The following is a 19,535-nucleotide window of genomic DNA, read 5'->3' on the forward strand; positions in this document are numbered from 1 at the left end:
CTATGAGTTTCGTAAGTCAGGTCTTAGATGTTGCGAATCATTGATCTACATCTTTATTCTTTAGAATTGTATGTATCATATCTTCGTGTTCAAAAACAGACATTCTAAAGAGGCTGAGACTGAAGGTTTGAGAATCTAGACTACCATGATAGCTATGTTTGTTTTGATGTGATACCTTGCCATGATCAATATGGGTAATTACTTTCTTTTTTGCTGATCATGGTCCATCCATCATGGACTGAGCTGCATTTAGATTTCCATATTCGTCTGATCATCGCCACCCTCGACTGCCAAGGAGTGAGTGGACATGGGGACAAAGATCCCCTGGGCTGAATCCACAGTGGAGCACATGGTCTGGATTTTTAGATGCATGGAACTGATATTTTCAATCTAGCAATATTAGGGGGGACCCCTAGGATTGATATTCAGATACAAAAGGCCATGGCATACCAGCTTGGACTCTCTAGAAGTTAATCTATCCAGGTCATCATCTACTTTTCACCTTCATCCTGTCTATATTGATATTTCCCTTTCAAGCTATGATCCCTTAGATTTGCGGACTATCATTATAAGCTTTACATTAAAATTATTCATCATGTCTTCACTCCTGACAGAAGATGCTTGGAAAAAGAATGCTATCATCACAGAGCGTTCCATCCACTCTAGCAGCTCAAGTACTCCTACCACATCACCGTCATTATCTGGCCAGGATGAGAAGCAATCTCCCCCAACAACATCATCCTGTGCAAGCTCATTCAAGCTTGAAAGCCAGACTCCATCATCGCCCCAGTACCATGTCTTTACCCGATCCCGCAAATTGCAGATGGTCTGCATTGTCTCTTTAGCTGCCATCTTTTCCCCACTCTCATCCAACATCTACTTCCCTGCCCTTAAGACTATATCAAAGGTGAGTTACTAAATTATCTGCATGGTTGGTGCTCAAATATACTGATACAGACAAGGAACTGGATGTATCAATGTCCCTCACTACTTTAACTGTCACTGTATACATGATCGTCCAAGGCCTCGCCCCCAGCTTCTGGGGCTCTTTCTCCGATGCTATTGGTCGTCGTGGCATTTTCATCGGAACATTCATTGTCTACATTATTGCCAATATTGCCTTGGGCGTGTCCAACAATTATGGAGAGCTGATGGCTTTCCGAGCCTTGCAAGCTGCTGGTAGTGCTGCAACCATCTCTATCGGTGCCGGTGTAATTGGCGATATCACCACATCAGCAGAGCGAGGAAGCCTGATAGGAATCTTTGGCGGAGGTAACCTACACTTCACTCTCATCTATCTCATCAATCCAATAACTAACCAACTTAAAAATAGTCCGCATGCTGGGTCAAGGCATCGGTCCCGTCTTCGGTGGAATCCTATCTCAATACCTGGGTTACAGATCCATTTTCTGGTTCTTGACCATTCTCGCAAGCATTAGTTTGATCTCTATAATTTTCTTCCTCCCTGAAACCCTTCGCTCCATCGCTGGAAACGGCACTGTTCCACTGAACGGCTTCCATAAACCCTCCATCTACTATATCACCGGCCAACCCGACATCCAAGAAGACGCTAAACCCATCGGTGAAAAGAAAAAAGTAACTTGGAAAACTGTTCTCGCTCCACTCACCTTCCTCGGTGAAAAAGATGTCTTCATTACCCTTTTCTTCGGCGCTATCGTTTACACCGTCTGGTCTATGATCACATCTTCCACCTCTCAACTCTTCGAAGATACATACAACCTGAATACCCTCGAAGTAGGCCTTACATTCCTCGGTAATGGATTTGGCTGCATGTCCGGCTCTTACACTATCGGCTACTTGATGGATTACAACCATAAGCGCACGGAACGCGAATACTGTCAACAGAATAACCTCCCTCTTGATACTCGCATCACGACAAAGACACACCCTGATTTCCCGATTGAGTATGCTCGTATGCGGAATACTTGGTGGATTACCGCTCTGTTTATCGTTTGCACCGCTGTTTACGGTCTTTCGCTTCGAACTCATCTCGCCGTGCCTATTATCTTGCAGTACTTTATTGCTTACTGCGCTACCGCGATCTTCACTATTAACAGCGCCTTGATCATTGATCTGTATCCTGGTGCTAGTGCTAGCGCTACGGCTGTTAACAATTTGATGCGTTGCTTGATTGGAGCTGGTGGTGTTGCTCTCATCACACCTATCATTGATGCTCTCGGTTCCCTCTACACCTTTGTTCTACTTGCTGGTATTACTTTGGCAATGGTTCCTCTCTTGTCGGTGGAGATGAAGTGGGGAGCTGGATGGCGGATGCAGCGCAATGAACGACTCAGGGCTAAGGCTGATGAGTCGATTCAGGAGGCTTAAGGCTTTCACAACTCAGTTCAAAACTCAATTATCGGAACATTTGATTCCAGTTAAAATTCATTTTGGTGGATATATACTCGCCTTCAACAGCGCGGCGAGGATCAGTGCAGGTATAGACGGGTTTAAACCCTTGATGACATTCATGACTTGCTTTTTCTGACGTTGACTGGTACATACTACTACATTTTTTTCGGGTGCGACTTTACTTCTTGATTCTACTTTTTACACTGATCATTTGGCGATTACTTTGACTGCATTTTGGGGTATATAGACATTTTGGCATAATTATCTATCATTCGAAACTTGGGACATTTTATTGACTGAACTGTGAATTTCAAAACGTAAAATTTCATAATGGTACCTAGTCATTTAACTGGTGATGTATTCAACGAAAAAAGATATCAACGCTTTCTTTTGTATTTACTAATTTCCAGAAACCTCATTCTGCAACTCCTTCAATCGATTCCATCCATTAGAATCCTCCCAGAGGTCCTTGCCCTTGCCCAGGATACCGCGCACCGCACTTCTAGCCTTGAAGCGCCAGTCACTTGCAACCATCTCAGGCTCGCCACCTTCCACCTTCTTATCTTCATGATCCATGGGGCCATATCTGGCATATCCATCACGAACCAACTTCTCAGTGGCACGGACAACCTCAAGCCAAGGCTTCTCATCACCCATCTGGAAAGCACCCTGTGCAGAGGCAGCGATGGTAGCTCGCCAGGCCTTCTCGCAAGCATCCAAGGCACGGCTGGGACGGTTCCGGAAAAGCTCCACACGGGAGACAATCAACCACAGTGCAGAAGAGTGGGTAATAAGTGGGACGACGTTATCATCAATCATGGAAAGCATCTGACCTGGGATGGTACCGGAACGGAAGACAGGACCGGAGTCCGAGTCGATAAGGAGATCATTATATTCGAATGCGGTTGTGAGGAAATCAACCAACATACCCAGGATTGGGAGATCAACACACTTTTCACCCTTCTTGGCGCCAAGTAACTCGATAACACGCTTCTGCGCAGTGATCACATCTCGGAAGGGTGTGTTGGGTGGGGGAATTGATGCAGCTACTGTTAGCACGTTATCCCAGATTCGGGCGTCGGTGCGCTTCAGATTGGCTGCACGTTGCAGTGCAGACAGGGCTTCCCGCTTTCGCTTGAAAGGATCACTCTCAATGGCCGCTTTTTCTTCGGCGCTATCATCGGCCGGAACGTCGGGTTCTTGGTCGGGTGCAGATGTGCGCAGCATGGCTGCTGCCAGGTTACTCCATGCCTCTCCGTCAGTATCATCGAGCTGCACGGTTCGGGTGAAGGAATCAGTGGCATCTTGCCAACGGTTAAGCTCAAGTTGGACACAGCCAAGTGCGAACCAGGCACCGTGGTTGAGACGGTTGATGTTCAAACTCTTGCGGTAGGCACCCTCGGCCTTCTCCAGCTCGGGAGGTGTCATGCTAAGATAGTGGCGGGCCAGAGATCGTTGAGCCCGAGCATATCGCTGACCTGAGACATCCCAACCACGCTCGTACATCTTCTCGTCCTTATCGATGTCTCCCAGAATGCAGAACAATCGCGGCGCATCAGCTGGAAGAATTTCCCGCTCGGGACCCTCGAACAACTCATTCTCGTCGTCTTCATCATCACCCTTAGGCTCGTAGAGCTGGCGTCGCACCATACTCTTAGCCTTGAGTTCACGCTCAGTAGCAGCATAGCAGAGTGCTGCCTCAGCCCACATGTGGAGTCTCTCGTAGATTTCCAATGCGGTCCGGAGACCACCAAGCTCAACCCAGCGCTTAGCCAGCTCGGCTTCAAGGCTCCATCGAGTAGAGAAGTTGATAAGCCAGATGTACTCCAATCGGTCCGCGGCAGGAGCCGATTCGGATTTCTCTGGACGGGGCAAGAAAGTTGTGGGGTCGGAAGAGGGCTGCTGGGCGGCAGAGTCATCTGTCGCTGTATCGGCAATGACCTGATCAACAAGGGCCTGCATCTGCAACACAGAGCGCTCGATTGTTCGTGAGCGGAAACCCTCCACACGACTACGGACTAGCAAGGCCTCGGTATAGATCTGCCAATTGGAACTGCCACCCTCCAAAACTCGGGTAGCGTAAGGTGCTGTCTCCTCACGAGTAAGACCGTTCTCTGGAGCAGTGTTGGTGATCGCAGATGCCATAGCCAACAAGATAGCTGAGTCCACCGGGTTCAAAATAGGTTGATCATTGGCATCAATTGACTGGAGAGCCGATGGGATTTCCTCAGATACAGTAGTAGACTTCTTATCAGCAAACGAAATGGCTTCGAGCAGGGTATCATCATTCAAATCCAATTTCTTAGGGCCAGACGGGTCTGCGCTCGTAGATGTCTCATCTGCGCTCTTCGCCAAAACCACAAGCTGACTGATATCCCGGTCTTGGAACTTAGTCCTCTTTCCCAGTTGTCCAGTCAGCGCAAACTCGAAGTTCCTGACCCGAGCAGCCTGATCAAGATCAGCGCGTGCCTTAGCATCGAAGCCATGGTGTGTGTTGATAATAGCCCGCTCCAAGAGTAACTTTCCCTTCTCCTCTGCAGTAAGATCCAATTTGGACAATACCTCAACATCGCTGTAGATCACATCTTGCAGTGTGCTTGTAACCTCCGAAAGCATCTTTTGATGAAGCAAGTTAACGCGCACACGCGCTGTCTTCGCCACCACCGCTCCTTCATTGTCAGAATCAGCCAGAAGGGCCTTTGCGATGGAGAATAGCTCCGCATTTGGCGTCAACTTGTAGGCCGCTTCTCCATCGATAGAGAGATCGCGGATAATCTTAGCTCGAACAGCTCGGAGGGTGGGTATATCTCCGCGCAAAGAAGCAGGCAGAACTGTTTCCGCGGAGTTGAATTCAAGCGGTGGACCAGTCACATTGGATTGTAAGAAGCTGAAAAGGGCCGCGAGACCGATATGCAGGAGTTGCGACTTTGTTTGCTCGGTCGTTAAATCATCGCGGGGGTTCTGGAGGGCGGCACGCGCTTGGGAGGCGACAAAAGCAGTGTAGGAGAGCTCGAGCTTGGCGATCTTGGCGAGGGATTCACTATCGGCGGCATCGTGGCCCAGGAGCTGCTTTGCGAGGGGCAATTCGAGAATCGGGACAATATTGGTCGAGGTCAAGCGGACGGGGTCATATTGGTCCTTAAGAGGCGCATCGAAGACGCTGTTTAGCGTTGTGGGAAGGGAGGAATCGGCCATTTTGACGAGCACTTTCGATTTGTGCGATTCGATGAACCGGAACACTCTCGCCTCTTGTTCACAGATTCTAGAGCTGAAAGTGCGAAACCCCGCGATCTTTTTCGATTTTTCCTTATCGATAGCGTGTGGATACAGATAAGTGTGTGGGCATTATCATATTCTGTGATATTTATTCTTATGTAACCAGTCTTAAATCCACGCACTATATTCTACCCCTCTTCTAGTTCTTTCCATTCTTTCCATCATATACCATCAACCTTCTATGGATTCTTCTCACTTCGAAACTCGTGCATGTTCCTTCAAAATGTGGTTTAATCCATCCCGCTGTAGACACTCATCAAAGTGAAAGCTTCTCGCCAATTCCTCAAGTTCATTTTCCTCCATTCCCTCAAACAAAGATGCAAATTCATTAGAGAAGGAGGCTGCCAAAAAGGTCCAGAACACATTTCGCTCGATATGCATGTCCGTGTTCCAGGATGTGGGATAGGTTGATGTGGCAGATGGACTAATTCGGTCAATCAAATCATTCAGTGGTTTCAGAGCGGCTTCAGCCTCCGGGTTGGGATTATGACCCCATTTATCGATCCAGAAGGCTCGCTTCTTATCCAAGAAAGGCTTGATGGTTCGATTCCATTTGCCTTGTGGGTCTGTATAGATCATACCCTGTAGTCCGATATCTTTGTACAGCCAGATGGACCAATGGATGGAATACTTGTCGTAGATCCGGAGCTGCTCGCCTAGGAGGTTGTATCGTGCTTGGTTCACGGTTGCTGCGTCTACCTCTGTGTCAGGGTTGGCGTATACGGGTCCGAATTCTCCGTTCCAAACTGGAGTGCCATTCTCGCTCATAAATTGTGCTTTGCGAAGATAGGATCGCTCCAGATGTTCTTTCTGTTCTGGTGTTCCCTTGTACTGATCACCAGTGGGGAATCCCATAGACTAGTCATGTTAGTGGATAGTGAGAACGTCGGTATAAGAGACACTCACGGAGTAATCATGCATAGCATAAACGGAGTTCGGCAAGACTCTATCGAATCCCTTCCATTCCATAGCAAAGGTGTTTCCATCCAACCATAGTATGTGATTCGGGTCAATGGCACGGATAGCCTTCTCAATTCGGGTATAGAAGGCTGGGAGTCGGACATGCTCTGGGTCGCATGGCTCGTTGAGAGGATTGTATCCAGCAACCCAGGGATTCTCCTTATACCGAGATACAATCTGCTCCCACAGCCACACGGTACGGTCTTGGTGATCGCGGTAGTCCCAGAAAGCTGCATAGCTAGAAGGGTTATCAGAGTGCCAGTCTGGATTCTGACCACCAGGAACAGCATGCATATCCAAGATGGTGTATATGCCATGGGAGGCACACTAAATTGGAGGTGATTCTTAGCTTATTTTTCCTCGGCAGGTATCATAAAATGCGACGTACCAAATCAACGACTCGATCCAGGTGTTTGAATCCCGACTCCTTCAATACCCGTGGGTTCATATCATCTTCAAAATGGCGATAGTTGAATGGCAGTCGAAGACAATTCAATCCGACTTCAGCGAAGAACTTCGCATCTTTCTCAGTAAAGAAGTACTCCAGCCATTTATCGAAGAAGAATTCGTATTTTTCTTGTCCAAGGACTTTGCGCATTGCAGCTCGGTGCTGAGATTCATGTCCAGGGAAACCGGTGATGAAATTCTCCATACTAGACTTGATGTCAGCCTCATGCTAGTCATTACAAAAAGATCAGAAACATCACAGCTAGATAGGTAGTAGCTACTAGCTGTTAGCTCTGGTCACTTACTTCATCCATCCTCCAAGCGCCGCTCCTCTCAGAACAACACTTTGTCCATTCTGGTCAACGACCGAATTACCTTTAACTTTAAGGATACCCGTGGCCATTGTGTATCTTCAAAATGGCCAAGCAACTCACGAAGTAAATGAAGAATGATTTGGCTCGGAAACAGAAAGGCTCTGGATATAAGTACCAACTCTCTTGGCCCGAAATTTACCCGGGCAAACTTAACACAGAGCAAGGGTGCCTAAATGCGGGGATGAACCTACTAGCTCTTGCTATAGCCATCCCTGTACATAGTGAAAAGTTTCGATGAGACCGGCTAATCTCACCCCGCGTGTTACCCCATGTTTTTATTTAGCCTGTATCCCCACGGACCCCCACGGTGCCCCGCGTGTATAGTGTATCACGAACGTCACCTTGTGTCTGCTCAAGCACTTATTCCATGCTTGTTCAAAGGACGGAATGTACACACAGCTTCGGAGTTCAATGTGTTACCTCCGAGCCTGGGAGGTTTGTGGTGTGGTTTAAAATGTTGACTATGTCTTCATTGATATTCTCCGACTCACTGGCACTGATCCTCCGAGTCTAGTTGAAACATCATGTACGATAAAGCAGGTACTACTACTGCATATCAACAATAGTTTATACACTCTATGAAGGTAGACAGCAGGAAATCAGCAGATCAAGGTGAGAGACTCGGGCTATTAGTAGTATGTGGAAGCTCAAACGGATCTATCAATCGCTACCAAAACGCATACAACCTTCAAGGTTGGAAGTCAACATTGAAATGAAGTACCTGCCCATCGACACCAGAAGTCTATGTCCAATAACAAATCGGGAAAGAGGAAGCATGAAAACAGGATATATACACAAGACCTCTGAGCTGGACACCAATATCCAGACCGGGACAAGTGTTGGTAGTATCACAATCACCTTGAACAGGGACATGAATGAACAAGGTATAGGGAGGAGAAAGAATTCCATTACCAAGAGTCAATGTCAGTAATGGGCAAGGGTACTGCGGTAAAGGGGTGTAAAAAGGAATAATGAGACAATAGACAACGCTCATCTCAACTTGTTTGTACAGGAAATAAACAGAACGCTCAAACTCCAGTCCCAAATGCGCGACTCCAAAAGAGAATTGAAAGGAAAGGGTAACATAATTAGTATTGGTTTTCTTTTTCTCATGGCTTCTTCTTGAGATGACGACTTCCTGGTTCGGAAGGAAGCTCATCGCCATCAATAATGCGCCACAGACGACGCGGAGAGAAATTATTGCCGACCAAGTAGATACCGACGAACCAGGCGGCGAGGAGGTTTGCGAGGTGATGGAGGAGGTAGGCGTATGTCACGCCGTAAACAGCCGAATACATGGCAATGGCGAAAAATATTATGGAAGTGACGTGTTTGAATCTAAGATTATGAGCTTAGGTGTCTGGAAACGAATTGGAAAATGATGAACATACCGAGTCGTGATGCGGGGAATCATGGCACCACTTGTCATGGTCTCGACGAGAAGAAGGAACGGCATGATAGACAAGACATTGTGATGGGAGGAAAAAGGCATGAACCAATGAATCACGAGGTTATGCGCCCACACCAGGAGAACCAGAACATTAATAGGGAGAATCCATAGCATGAGGATTAAGATGGAGTGGGCATAGTTGCCAAAGTTGAGGTGTGATGTGGATCTCTGTTGAGAATATTAGAGCATGCTCGGCCAGAATCTTTCGAATTGAGAGAAGATAGGCTTACAGTTTCCTTAGCGTGCCACTGAGCTCGTACGCAAGTTGCCAGCTGCACAATGCAGGCCACCATGTACGCAAACTGATAAGGGATGATCGTGGACACAAGGATCAGTAATACTGCCGTATGAATGACACGTCGCCGAGGGGTGGGGGCACTGAAAATAGGCAGACTCCTATCAATCATCAGTAAGAACACTTTCTTCACAAAAGATCGAAGACTAGAACACTCACCCTCGGTCTTCGCGACGAATATAACCCGATTTGCTGTTCACAGCACCGTACATCAAGGAGAAGATGTTGACAAGAAGAAGAGCTACATAGTTAACCAATACACATACTCCGACGCTAATGATCCCAAAAATCGGAACAAGGAACCAAAAGAATGCATCTTGTGATCCCAAAAGGAGGTCGTTCTTAGTAAAATCGACTGGTGTCTCAGTGGAATTGGTGCGCCAATGAAATGGATCATCCGACTGAGGGAGGGCCTTGGAGGTAGCAAGAGAGGATGCCAAGAGAGACATCGCCAGGAGGAGAAGGGGAAGAGAGGATCGCAAAGCTCGACCAAGACCGTCATTGAAGGGAATGAAATAGCCTGTTTCATCGTAAATCTGGAACTGCTTGCGGAGCACCAGAGCCACGACTAACAATGGGAACGCTGCAAATATAGTGCGGTATCGCATCACCAGCTCACCCAAACTGCTCTTAATATCAACCTGGAGCAAAATATCGACCGTTGATCCAGAGCTAGGATCAGTCCAAAGTTGGAACGAGACACCAGCGTGAGTGGCTTGTTCGCGGAGTGGAGGCGGCATGAAAGGGGCCACGCCGTGAAGGTTGACATTGATGTCGTCGACGTTGACGAAAAATTTTGACTCATGAGGATCTGCGATGGACTGCCTCAGAAGCGGGGCAAAGATTTCATCCTTTCGAGGGTGTCGAGTAATCTTGAGTCGGTAGTCTAGCAAACTGGAGTGAAGAGCCGGGATCTTGACTTCAGTAAGCATGGGTCGATTGGCAGGAAGGCGCACCTTGATGCCTGCGCTCAACAGACCACCCAATCCGACTTTAGCGCGGATCATGGCGTCCGAGCTATCAGAAAACTCGGCAACCAAAAACCCAGGGGATGGAACAGCGGCCTTGTCCACAACAGCCACAAACTGATGCTCAGCTAGGCCCTCCAGATCGTATTGGAGGTAAGAAAATGGGGACACCCGGTCATAAGCATGTTTTGATGAAGGGGTTGAAGCAGGCAAATGAATCACATCTTCCGCTGCACTCCTGCAAGCTAATCGCGTAGAGCCAACAGTGCCACCTGAGAAATCCATATTCATGGAAAACACAGTCGAGCGCCCGTTGTTCAGAGGAAACACGCTACAGAAGAGCACTTCGATATGACCGTGTGGGCCAATGGCTTGATCTGTGAGAAGAGTAAACTTCTTGCCAGACACACCTTGAGGCGGGATTGGCAGAAGGCGAACATCGGGGCCATGTCGCTGGCCCATCTCACGGAGAGTCAAACGTTGACCCTGACCGAGAATGGTGTTCGCGTTGTCCTCCAGTGTTAAAAGGGTGTTAGGTTCCTTCTGAGCGAGGGTTCGTTCAGCAACATCTTCCAATCCTGTCAAGTACCATCGTTTCAGAACCCGCATACGCTCGGCGCGCGGCTTTGTTTGAGTAGGCCGCCGGGCATCAATCATCTCAAATAAGGACTTGATTATCGCCTTGCGAAATTGGTCACACCAAGTAATAGATAAGTGGTCGTTTCCAATCCAAACATCGGGCATCGAAGATGTGAACACAGTGAACCCATGTGTTTCCGGTACAAGTGACGAGATACTGGTATAATCGGAGGGGACCACAGTATCTCGTGAACCACCGGCAATAGACACCAGAGTCACATGCCACAGAGGATTATTGTTGGCCCACGTCTGTGCGTACGCCTCACGCCAATAGTCGTTGATCTGCTTATAGGTATGGACAATGTCGGAATCAAAGGATACCGGTGGCCTCGCGTGCGGCGCGGACATGGTGATGATCGAGTTGACCGAGTTGGCCTGGTAGTTGGCCATGGTGAGGACAGTCCGAGCCACAATACCACCCATTGAATGTCCGATCAGAATCACAGCGCTAGGGTCGGGGAGCGCGGGGTCTCGTCGAGTCCGTTGTGGGTCGTGGTAGAGAGATAGGATGTATGCGATGGCCTCGTTCACGTATTCCGCCTGATCCAACAACGTCTGGCCGTGGAATGCAGCCATATCCTCATTGAAATCCACCATGAAGAAATCCAAGCTCCGTGTTCCTGCCGCATGTCGTTCCTCGTCGTGTCGTACTACGTCGTAGTAATGTCGCGAAGCCTCCGCGGCCAGAGATCGAACCTGTCGGTAACTACCTGCATTTCCAGGAAGGAAAAGAACTGGTACTCCGTTTAACTGCAGACCATAGGAAAAAATAATGGTCAGCTCAGCTCATGCTTCTTTGTCCCCTCGTTGATACCCGGAGCATTCTTACCCCGATATTATCCTGAGTATATGGATCCACACCCTCTTCCCGATAGAGAAACAGATTGTACTTGCTCGCAAATCGCGTATGCTCCGTATCAAATTCCAGCATTCGAATAAACGTTGGACTCATCATCGGTACTCCACAGCCATCACCCCCAGTGGCCCGACCGGTGAATGAACGAAGGATGGCCAGTATAAACGCAACAGCGAAAAATGTCGTACACGCGGTAAGGATCGAGACCGACCAGGGACTTCGCTGACGAGCTTGGCGTGCGCGCCGGCCCTCGGGGGAAGGCTCCATGGGAAGCCGGGGAGATCCCAATGGCATTGTCTTGGTATCGTTGGAAGGTTGAGACGAGGAAGTACGCCACAGACTCGAGTTCCGCGATCGTGGTGTGGAAGTGCCGTTATCCCTCCTTAGATCGAAACTAGTTCCGTGCCTAGCTAACTGAGACCGTGATTTGTCGTTAGGAGCATCGATGGCATTGGAGCCATGATCATCTGATCGAGTCGAGGAATCTTCAGTGTCGTCCGCGACAGGGGAGCCAGACGACCGTCTGTGCATTGGAGGAGGCGGAGCCGAGACTCATCCAGTACACAGGGGCGTGATTCGTTCTTGGCACTTTAAGGACTCTAAGGTCAAGGAAGGGGCACTGGAATGCGCGGAACACGGGGGGGGAAGGTAGGAGAGAGGTTCAAGTTTCGCGGAGAACGGGAGTCAAGATTCAAGCACTAGATGCGGTTCCCGAAGACTTGGCGCTTATCGGGATTGATTTTCTTAAGAAAGAGAGAAGTGTAGTTCCCTAGTATTCCCTAGTGGTTTCTTAGTGGTCCCCTTTTTCCTTGGCCTTTTTTTTTTTATATAATTTTTTTTTTCTTAAACCAAAAAAGATGGGTGCCTTTTTGTCCCTTCTGTCTCTCAAGTTGGGATGTGGGAAAAAAAAAAGATAGTGGGACAGGGACAAGGAACCGGTTGATGACGGGTAATGCTTAAAGGGTCAACTGGTGTTAATGTAAATGCCGAGCTTGAATCACCAGAAATACCGAATGAATCAGAGGAGGCTATCAAAGTACTCTTGAGTATATCCTCTTCCTTTTCTTATTCAATGAATAGGTGGAAATAGACAAATTGTTCTATGGGTATCGTGGGGTCGGGGTAAACCTGGAGGTAAGACCCTCTTTGCCCTGGAATTGCGGGTTCAAGTTATATGGAGTACTCCGTAGTCTCAGATATTTAATATCTACCGGGATATTCTTGTATTCCTGCAGGGAATAATTTGAGATTAATTAAACTCTTCAAATTCTACAAAAATCATCTGAAACTTTTTCAACAATTTTTAACAATTGTCAACTCTGGTCAACTGGTTTCAATATTCATTAGGCAACCATATACAAAATTGTACCTGCAGGACGCGTATGAATGAGAGCCACAACGGCCTGATCCAGCTGAACTGTGGAAATACCTTCAAATTGACCACAATTCCGCCCCGTTCGTATTAATTAAAAACCCAACAGAACTGGGTTGGCCCCCTATACTAGTAACACCAAATTGGGAGGGTTTATCAGCAAATGATTGGCGCGGATGGCGTGACCTAGACTCCTATAAATGCAGATCTATGGATTGATCAGTTGATTCATGCATATGTCAGTGCTGTGACAGAGTGATAGTACTACGTATTTGTACACGGGATAAAGGCGACTATCTCGATGCATAATCTGAGTCCCTGTCACATTAATGATGGCCGTGGGCCGTCTTTCAAGTTCTGTTACGGCATCAGATATACTATGCAATTTCAACTTGAACTTAGACCTACTTTCCAAGACCAAGACTAGGTACCGACTCAGGTCACCGTAACTTCAAGTTCCTGACACAAGAAATTTGTGCACAGGTGATACAGGACAAATATAAAATGCGGGGTTCTGGCTCAAATGCTTATAAAAGGTAGGGTAAACCCGTGGACCCTGCTCCTTTTCCAACCTCAACAACAAACTTGAATGCGAAATGTTTTTCGTCAGGCACTGAGTCTTTTGCTCAGATTGGATTTTCTTTTATTTCCAAACTCCATATATCTCAGGCTACTAAACACTAGTCTACTTATTGTGAGTCGAGCAATATTCCTTTTTTCACGTTGCCTCAGGCTGCCACTCCTACTATGATCCCACATGAAGAAATTCTTCAACCCTTGGACCGTCCAAAAGTCGGAATGACCCGTAATCATTAAGCAGATTCAGATCAAGATATTTGTGTCTATTCAATGTTGAATACATATGACCAAGCAAAAGCTAACTATTGCATGATCTCGAAGTCTAGATAAGATGCCCAGAGGGCGACACCGTGACGTCGAAGCGACTATCATCATTGATATTACTATGCTAGATAAAGCTAAATTCATAATATTGGGCATCAAGGGGCTTTGATCACGTTCAAAATGTTAAAAATCATGGGTATTTGCATGTCGAGATTCAAATTTCAACGAACGAAAGGCAGGAGGTACATCCTACTCGTGTCGTGTAGCTGTAGCCTTCTCCGGGTCATCACTCTCCCGATCCATTCCTTGCTGAGCCGCGACAATGGCCAGGTCAGCATCGTGCTCGGCATCGAAATTACGACCCAGACGCTCTGGTCCAGCGAACGTAACAACGATAGTGTAGACGTATACACAGGCCATGAAGATGCAAATAACCTTGCCGTAATCGTAGCGTTTGGTGCCACTTGCAGTTGGCGGGAGGGGGAATCGTTCACCGATGGTTGACTCGATGGTGGAACTGGCGGATGAAACTAGGTTACCAAGTTGGTAGGCCGTACCCACTACGAATGTTCGGATAGATCCAGGAGATAATTCCATAAGATGGATAGGAATCACACCCCAAGCACCTTGGACGCAGAATTGCTCGAAGAATGCGGCAGCAATGACGGCGTGAGTCGTCACAAATGTGTAAGGGTAGAGTAGTGCTCCACCTACAATGCAGATCACGATGATCGAGAAGCGACGACCGAAGATTTGACTTGCCCATCCGCATAAAGTTCCTCCTGTTAATGCGCCGAGGTTCGCAACGACTTGTGTAACTGTGACTGCGTTGGCCGAGAAGTCGAACTGGTTTTCCAGCATCGTGGGGTAAAGATCCTGAGAACCGTGCGACTAAAAGAAGTATGTTAGGACTTTTCTGTTTTCACGCAACAGAGTACTACTACTTACCATAAAATTGAACCCAGCCATGAGCAAGACGAGGTAAATCAACAAAAGCCAGTGTCGCTTTAGAGCCACCTTTCCTTCCTCGATAAAGGACTTGGCCACACCACCACGAACCTCCTCCCGGGTAGCCTGGCGACGGCGGAATGTTTCCGTCTCCGGCAGACACAAACGAAAAGCGATGATGAGAATAGGAGGGCACGCGCCAAACCAATAGAGAGGTCTCCATCCATGCGAGGTTGTGTTGACCAATCCACGAGCAAAAGCTGTTGCGAGAAGGTATCCAAAAGCATAACCTTGCTGCATTAGTCCAGAGATGATACCACGGGCCTCAGGAGGACAGTCTTCCAATGCTGTTGCAGCTGCGTTCCCGTAGAGACCACCCATGGCGATACCAAAGAGTGCACGACAACCCAAGAACTGTTGGTATGTTTGGCAGAAACCAGTACCGAGTTCCAAAACCACGAATAGGAGCTGGTTAACGACAAACGGCCACTTGCGACCCCATCGGTCGGCTGCAATTCCAAAGATAATTGCGCCTACGGATCGCAGCATCAGTACCAATGTAATTCCCCATGTGATTTGGGTAACGGATTTATCGAAGGTCTTCGCCAGGTCGGATGCCGTCAGCGAAACGGTGAAGAAATCAAAGGCATCCCAGCTCCATCCCAAGAATGCGACCTGGAAGATGAATGTCGCGTATTAGTCCTGATCCTTGATCCTGTAATCTCGGGATCTTTGAAAAGGAAGAAACGTACCAAGAAAAACATCCATTGTTGAAAGTTGAGAAGAGCAAGGGCTGTGAAGGGATTCGGCGCCTTTCTCATCGGCGGCTTCAAGCTCGGAATCCGAGTCACGATGTACCGGCCGATACTCATATTCTCCTCCACATCTGGCGAGGCAGCTTCCGGCGAGATAGCTATGCCATCCGTCTTTGTGTGCAGTGATTTATCCTGCGATTCAGCCATGGCTGGAGAATTGGTGAGTTGAAAAAAACCAAGAGAAAGAAGCTAAGAAAAATGATCTTCTGCAGTGGGTGATAGGGATAGATTTCAAGTAGGGGGGGGGTAAACAAAAATAAAGTCCTCAGATTAGCGGGGAGAAGCCCAACCTCTTAAATCTAAATCAATTTCAATTCCACTCTAACCATCTCTCACATACGTCAATCAATAATACAAAAAAAATTCCCATTTGAGAATGTCCGCAAGACCATGTGTCCGTGGGCCTTAGTGCATCCCCGCTTTCAAAGACACATGGACCGACATCCTTATTCGTCTGCAGCAGGGGTCCCGGATCCTGTAGTAGACACGGGCGCGAATGAAGGATGAAAACCAAGGTCTTGAGTTGCCGATCTTCTTACTTTCTGGGGCATCGGTGGAGTCCCCCCAGACTGGGGAAATTTACCTGTGCACATTCAACTGGTCGGCATCCACTTCTCACACGGTAAGTTTTTCTCGGCTTCGTCTACGGATTATGGACTCCGACATTATGTTTATTTGGAGAGTTCCAGTTCTACCGTTACATAGGGATATACTTCGAGTCAAATTCCCCCACTGTTGAGATTGGTTGGAATCGCCGGTCTCCGCTTAACCAATACCCTAGTATACGGGCTTACTACAAACCTCATCCGGTATTCTGACTCAGTCGAAGTACGACGTAGTACCACGGTGCTACCATATTGAAGTCGGGATCTGCGTCAAAGCCAAGAGGCGTTCTCCACGTGAGGCTGTATATTACCCCAGACGAACAGTGCGCCAGCCACTCCGTCACAGGCATCAGATAGGTTACTCTTTAAAGCCTTTTACTTCTCTCTCAGTCTTTGCGGTTCAAGTTTACAAGAACTGAACTGAAAACCGGGCTAGACTTTCTCCGATGTTGTTCTATTCATACGGTGTGGAGCTCTGGGGGGAGAAAGAAGAGAAAAAAAGCACCATCTTTACCCCCGCGACCCACTAAGCTCCCGAACTAAAAGCCAAAATGGCTTGTCCCGCGCCCCTTCCAGCGCCGGCCTTGCCATGATCGGCCCATCGGTCAGCCTCGGCAAAGTATCCATGGATATGTTGGAGTTGCCGGTTTAGCCTATTTACCGTGTTCGCCGATATAGAGAAATTGGCTTGGCGAATATGGAAAAAAAATTATGAGAGATCCTAATGGTTCGGAGCAAGGTGTTCATCAATATTCTGGGTGAAGTCTCCGGCAATTAACAGTTTCCTCCGAGACGCGGGCCGGGGATTGAAGCTTGGCAACTTGGGTTCTTGGAGTTAACAGCGGGGATCTAGCATACTAGGTTTCGGAGGTTGGCCGTTTGTCGCTTGATTTGAATGGGAATTCTTAGCTTGTCTCACGATGGAAAAATATCTAGTGCGCACTTGACTTGTTAGTGGATTGCAATGAGGAGAAATAAGCGAGTGAACTATAAGACATCGGCTAGAGTCATCATAAAAGTGACTTCGGGCCCACTCATGTGCATTCAGGCTGCTTCAAATGTTTGCACCATTTCAATAAGAGACGTTCAATATTTATCTAGATGTTTGACTGTAACTGGATCCGAGATCTATTGATTCTTGGCTGCAGGTACCATGGGCCATGGATTTGCCGTGAATTTACCGAATTACCGAAAAGCTTACCTTGGATCTATTTGCTTAGATGTGGAATTGACCTATGAGATAGAATGTGATCGAATAACTGGTTGAATATCAAATTATTAAGAATAAGCAATAACTCTATAGCGCTATCTAAACAAATCGCATATAACAAATGTTAGTAAGAATGCTTGGTGTAACATCCATGCCAGGTGTTTACCAATAAGCAGACATCTGGTCAACACCTTCCTTCATCCACCCTTCAAAGATAGTAAGATGCTCATCGGTATCGAACCCATGCTCTCCATCCTTCAAATCAAGTCTCACATCAACATTTGACTGGTACTTCTGAATTTCAGCCGCAAATTTCTCACTTCCTGAGACAGGCACTGCAGAGTCCTGTTTGCCATGGAAGACCCAAACAAAGGGAGGAATTCGTTCTGCGCGTGTCAGGTTCTCGAAGGGAAACAGCTCGGTCTCGCGGCCGAAGAAATCCAAGAATTTGCCGTTTTGCACAGTGCTCACTGCCAATGGGATTCTGGTAAGGCCGCCTTCCTTCTCAATATCTCCATCCACGGTAACTACTGCATTAGGAGGCAGGTTTTGCATATGAGCTTCGACCATAGCAAATGGAAGCTGGAAAGCGAACAGTCAGTTTGATATTTACATATGTATACGTGGTAATGAGAGTTCAACGGACAGTTGGCAGACCGAAGATAGGCTTCTCATATTCCTCAGCCCAGAACCGATCTCGCAGGTTAATCATGGGATAAGGCAGAATAGCCGCCTGAATGTTGATCTCTGGGTGCAGAAACATGCTCTGCGAAACCAGCCAGCCTCCTGCACTACCGCCTGTTGCTAAGATGCGATCGAAGTCTGGCTGGATCTTTGCTTCTGGGTGATAGCCCGCAAGCTTAGTCTCTAGGTTCTCGGAGAACCATTTCCAGAAATCAGATAGGTCTTCTAGGATGTCGTGGCCGTTGGCTTCGGGGAGAAGACGGTAGTCCGGTGTGATGACAATAGCACGTCTGGAAAATGCCAGCTCGACAAGCCTGCGGACATGTTAGGCTCTGCCTTTGTGGTCGATGTTCAGTATTTGTACTTACCAGTCAGGGAACCAAGGGGAGAAGAGTCGATTTCCGCCGACAAGGAATCCACCATGGAACTCAGCGATTAAAGGTGTCTTTTCCGACAACTCACCATTCTCAACCAGGAATTTAGGCACGAGGATGGTCAGTTCCACCGAGTGTCCAGAGACAATTTTGTATGTCTCATGGTGGACGTGGAAGTCCTTGTATTTGGCGGGATCGTGAATCAGAGGTGCTGCAACCATTATGTTGGTTGATGGAAGACGAATGGATGATGGTTAGTTTGGAGTGAGAATCTCGAATGGTTGTTTAATTCAGCTGATCGATGGATACTAAAAATCATCCCTTGCTGGATTTCTTGGTGCTATATATACCTATTGTGCCATACATGATCCTACTTTGATCTTGGATTCATAACCCCGAGCCCCGGGCCTCAGCCAATGTTGGAAATCATACCTAGAATGCAAACAATAACTATTCATTTACGGTGCATAACCCCGGAAGTTTATTCACATGTGCAGGTGTCAAATCTCCGGAGACCGGGCTGCCTAAGCCGGGATTTACGACCCCGGGTTTATAGTAGGGAAATAAAACCGCTATGTCAAGCGAATCATCTGTTGGTATCTAAGGCTAAGCCAAACTGCTTATAGAGCACCGGGAATACGGCTGCCCGAAGGATCATGTTTGCATGTTTTCCCTGTTTGTCTTGTTTGATTTAATTTATTCATGTTTGTTCTGTTTACACCGTTTGATTGTTTTATCTATCGTGCCTTTGTACTCCGTACTTTGGCCCCCACAACATCTTTGGGGGCTAGTGACCCTCATTAGGCTCATCTAGCGACCGTACCATTGGCCTTCGTGTTCATCCTTCGTGTTCAAAAATGAGAAGGATTCATCTGTGCGCCTACAGTTTCATCTCTGCCCCTTATGCTTATTCGGCTTTACCTTAATTCCGTACTTCGTGTTCAAAAATGTTTCTATCCAAGCGATGCTACTATTTCAAATTCAACAGTGCATGGGGGCTTATAACACTATGGCTTGGCCCTGCGCAAATTCAAATATTCCGCCCT

At 47.5% G+C, this 19,535-nt stretch overlaps 6 protein-coding genes across 6 annotated transcripts; 1 reads left to right on the top strand and 5 right to left on the bottom strand.

The window, feature by feature from the left end:
• Positions 1-595: 595 nt before the first annotated feature.
• N7483_001496 (uncharacterized protein) lies at positions 596-2,349 on the top strand (the record flags this gene model as incomplete). Its single annotated transcript, XM_057084933.1, has 3 exons — positions 596-907; positions 963-1,272; positions 1,334-2,349. 3 exons carry the CDS (start codon positions 596-598, stop codon positions 2,347-2,349), a joined length of 1,638 nt encoding a protein of 545 aa, XP_056951082.1.
• A 423-nt stretch (positions 2,350-2,772) lies between these two features.
• On the bottom strand, positions 2,773-5,568 carry N7483_001497 (tetratricopeptide repeat protein; the record flags this gene model as incomplete). Its single annotated transcript, XM_057084934.1, has 1 exon — positions 2,773-5,568. The coding sequence occupies one exon, from the start codon at positions 5,566-5,568 to the stop codon at positions 2,773-2,775; it is 2,796 nt and encodes a 931-aa protein (XP_056951083.1).
• A 273-nt stretch (positions 5,569-5,841) lies between these two features.
• N7483_001498 (glycoside hydrolase family 5 protein) lies at positions 5,842-7,459 on the bottom strand (the record flags this gene model as incomplete). The annotated part of the gene is made up of 4 exons (XM_057084935.1): positions 5,842-6,507; positions 6,556-6,936; positions 6,998-7,262; positions 7,362-7,459. The coding sequence occupies 4 exons, from the start codon at positions 7,457-7,459 to the stop codon at positions 5,842-5,844; spliced, it is 1,410 nt and encodes a 469-aa protein (XP_056951084.1).
• A 1,080-nt stretch (positions 7,460-8,539) lies between these two features.
• On the bottom strand, positions 8,540-12,169 carry N7483_001499 (GPI inositol-deacylase; the record flags this gene model as incomplete). The annotated part of the gene is made up of 5 exons (XM_057084936.1): positions 8,540-8,768; positions 8,822-9,048; positions 9,111-9,276; positions 9,335-11,532; positions 11,612-12,169. The coding sequence occupies 5 exons, from the start codon at positions 12,167-12,169 to the stop codon at positions 8,540-8,542; spliced, it is 3,378 nt and encodes a 1,125-aa protein (XP_056951085.1).
• Positions 12,170-14,102: 1,933 nt separating this feature from the next.
• N7483_001500 (sugar transporter family protein) lies at positions 14,103-15,763 on the bottom strand (the record flags this gene model as incomplete). The annotated part of the gene is made up of 3 exons (XM_057084937.1): positions 14,103-14,744; positions 14,802-15,476; positions 15,554-15,763. 3 exons carry the CDS (start codon positions 15,761-15,763, stop codon positions 14,103-14,105), a joined length of 1,527 nt encoding a protein of 508 aa, XP_056951086.1.
• Positions 15,764-17,593: 1,830 nt separating this feature from the next.
• Positions 17,594-18,710, bottom strand: N7483_001501 (alpha/beta hydrolase family protein; the record flags this gene model as incomplete). Its single annotated transcript, XM_057084938.1, has 3 exons — positions 17,594-18,013; positions 18,078-18,429; positions 18,484-18,710. 3 exons carry the CDS (start codon positions 18,708-18,710, stop codon positions 17,594-17,596), a joined length of 999 nt encoding a protein of 332 aa, XP_056951087.1.
• Between the last annotated feature and the right edge of the window lie 825 nt (positions 18,711-19,535).

The sequence above is a fragment of the Penicillium malachiteum genome (assembly GCF_028827825.1).
Source record: "Penicillium malachiteum strain IBT 17515 chromosome Unknown utg000001l:1.0-8184562.0:1.0-8186909.0, whole genome shotgun sequence".
Classification (NCBI taxonomy): domain Eukaryota; kingdom Fungi; phylum Ascomycota; class Eurotiomycetes; order Eurotiales; family Aspergillaceae; genus Penicillium; species Penicillium malachiteum.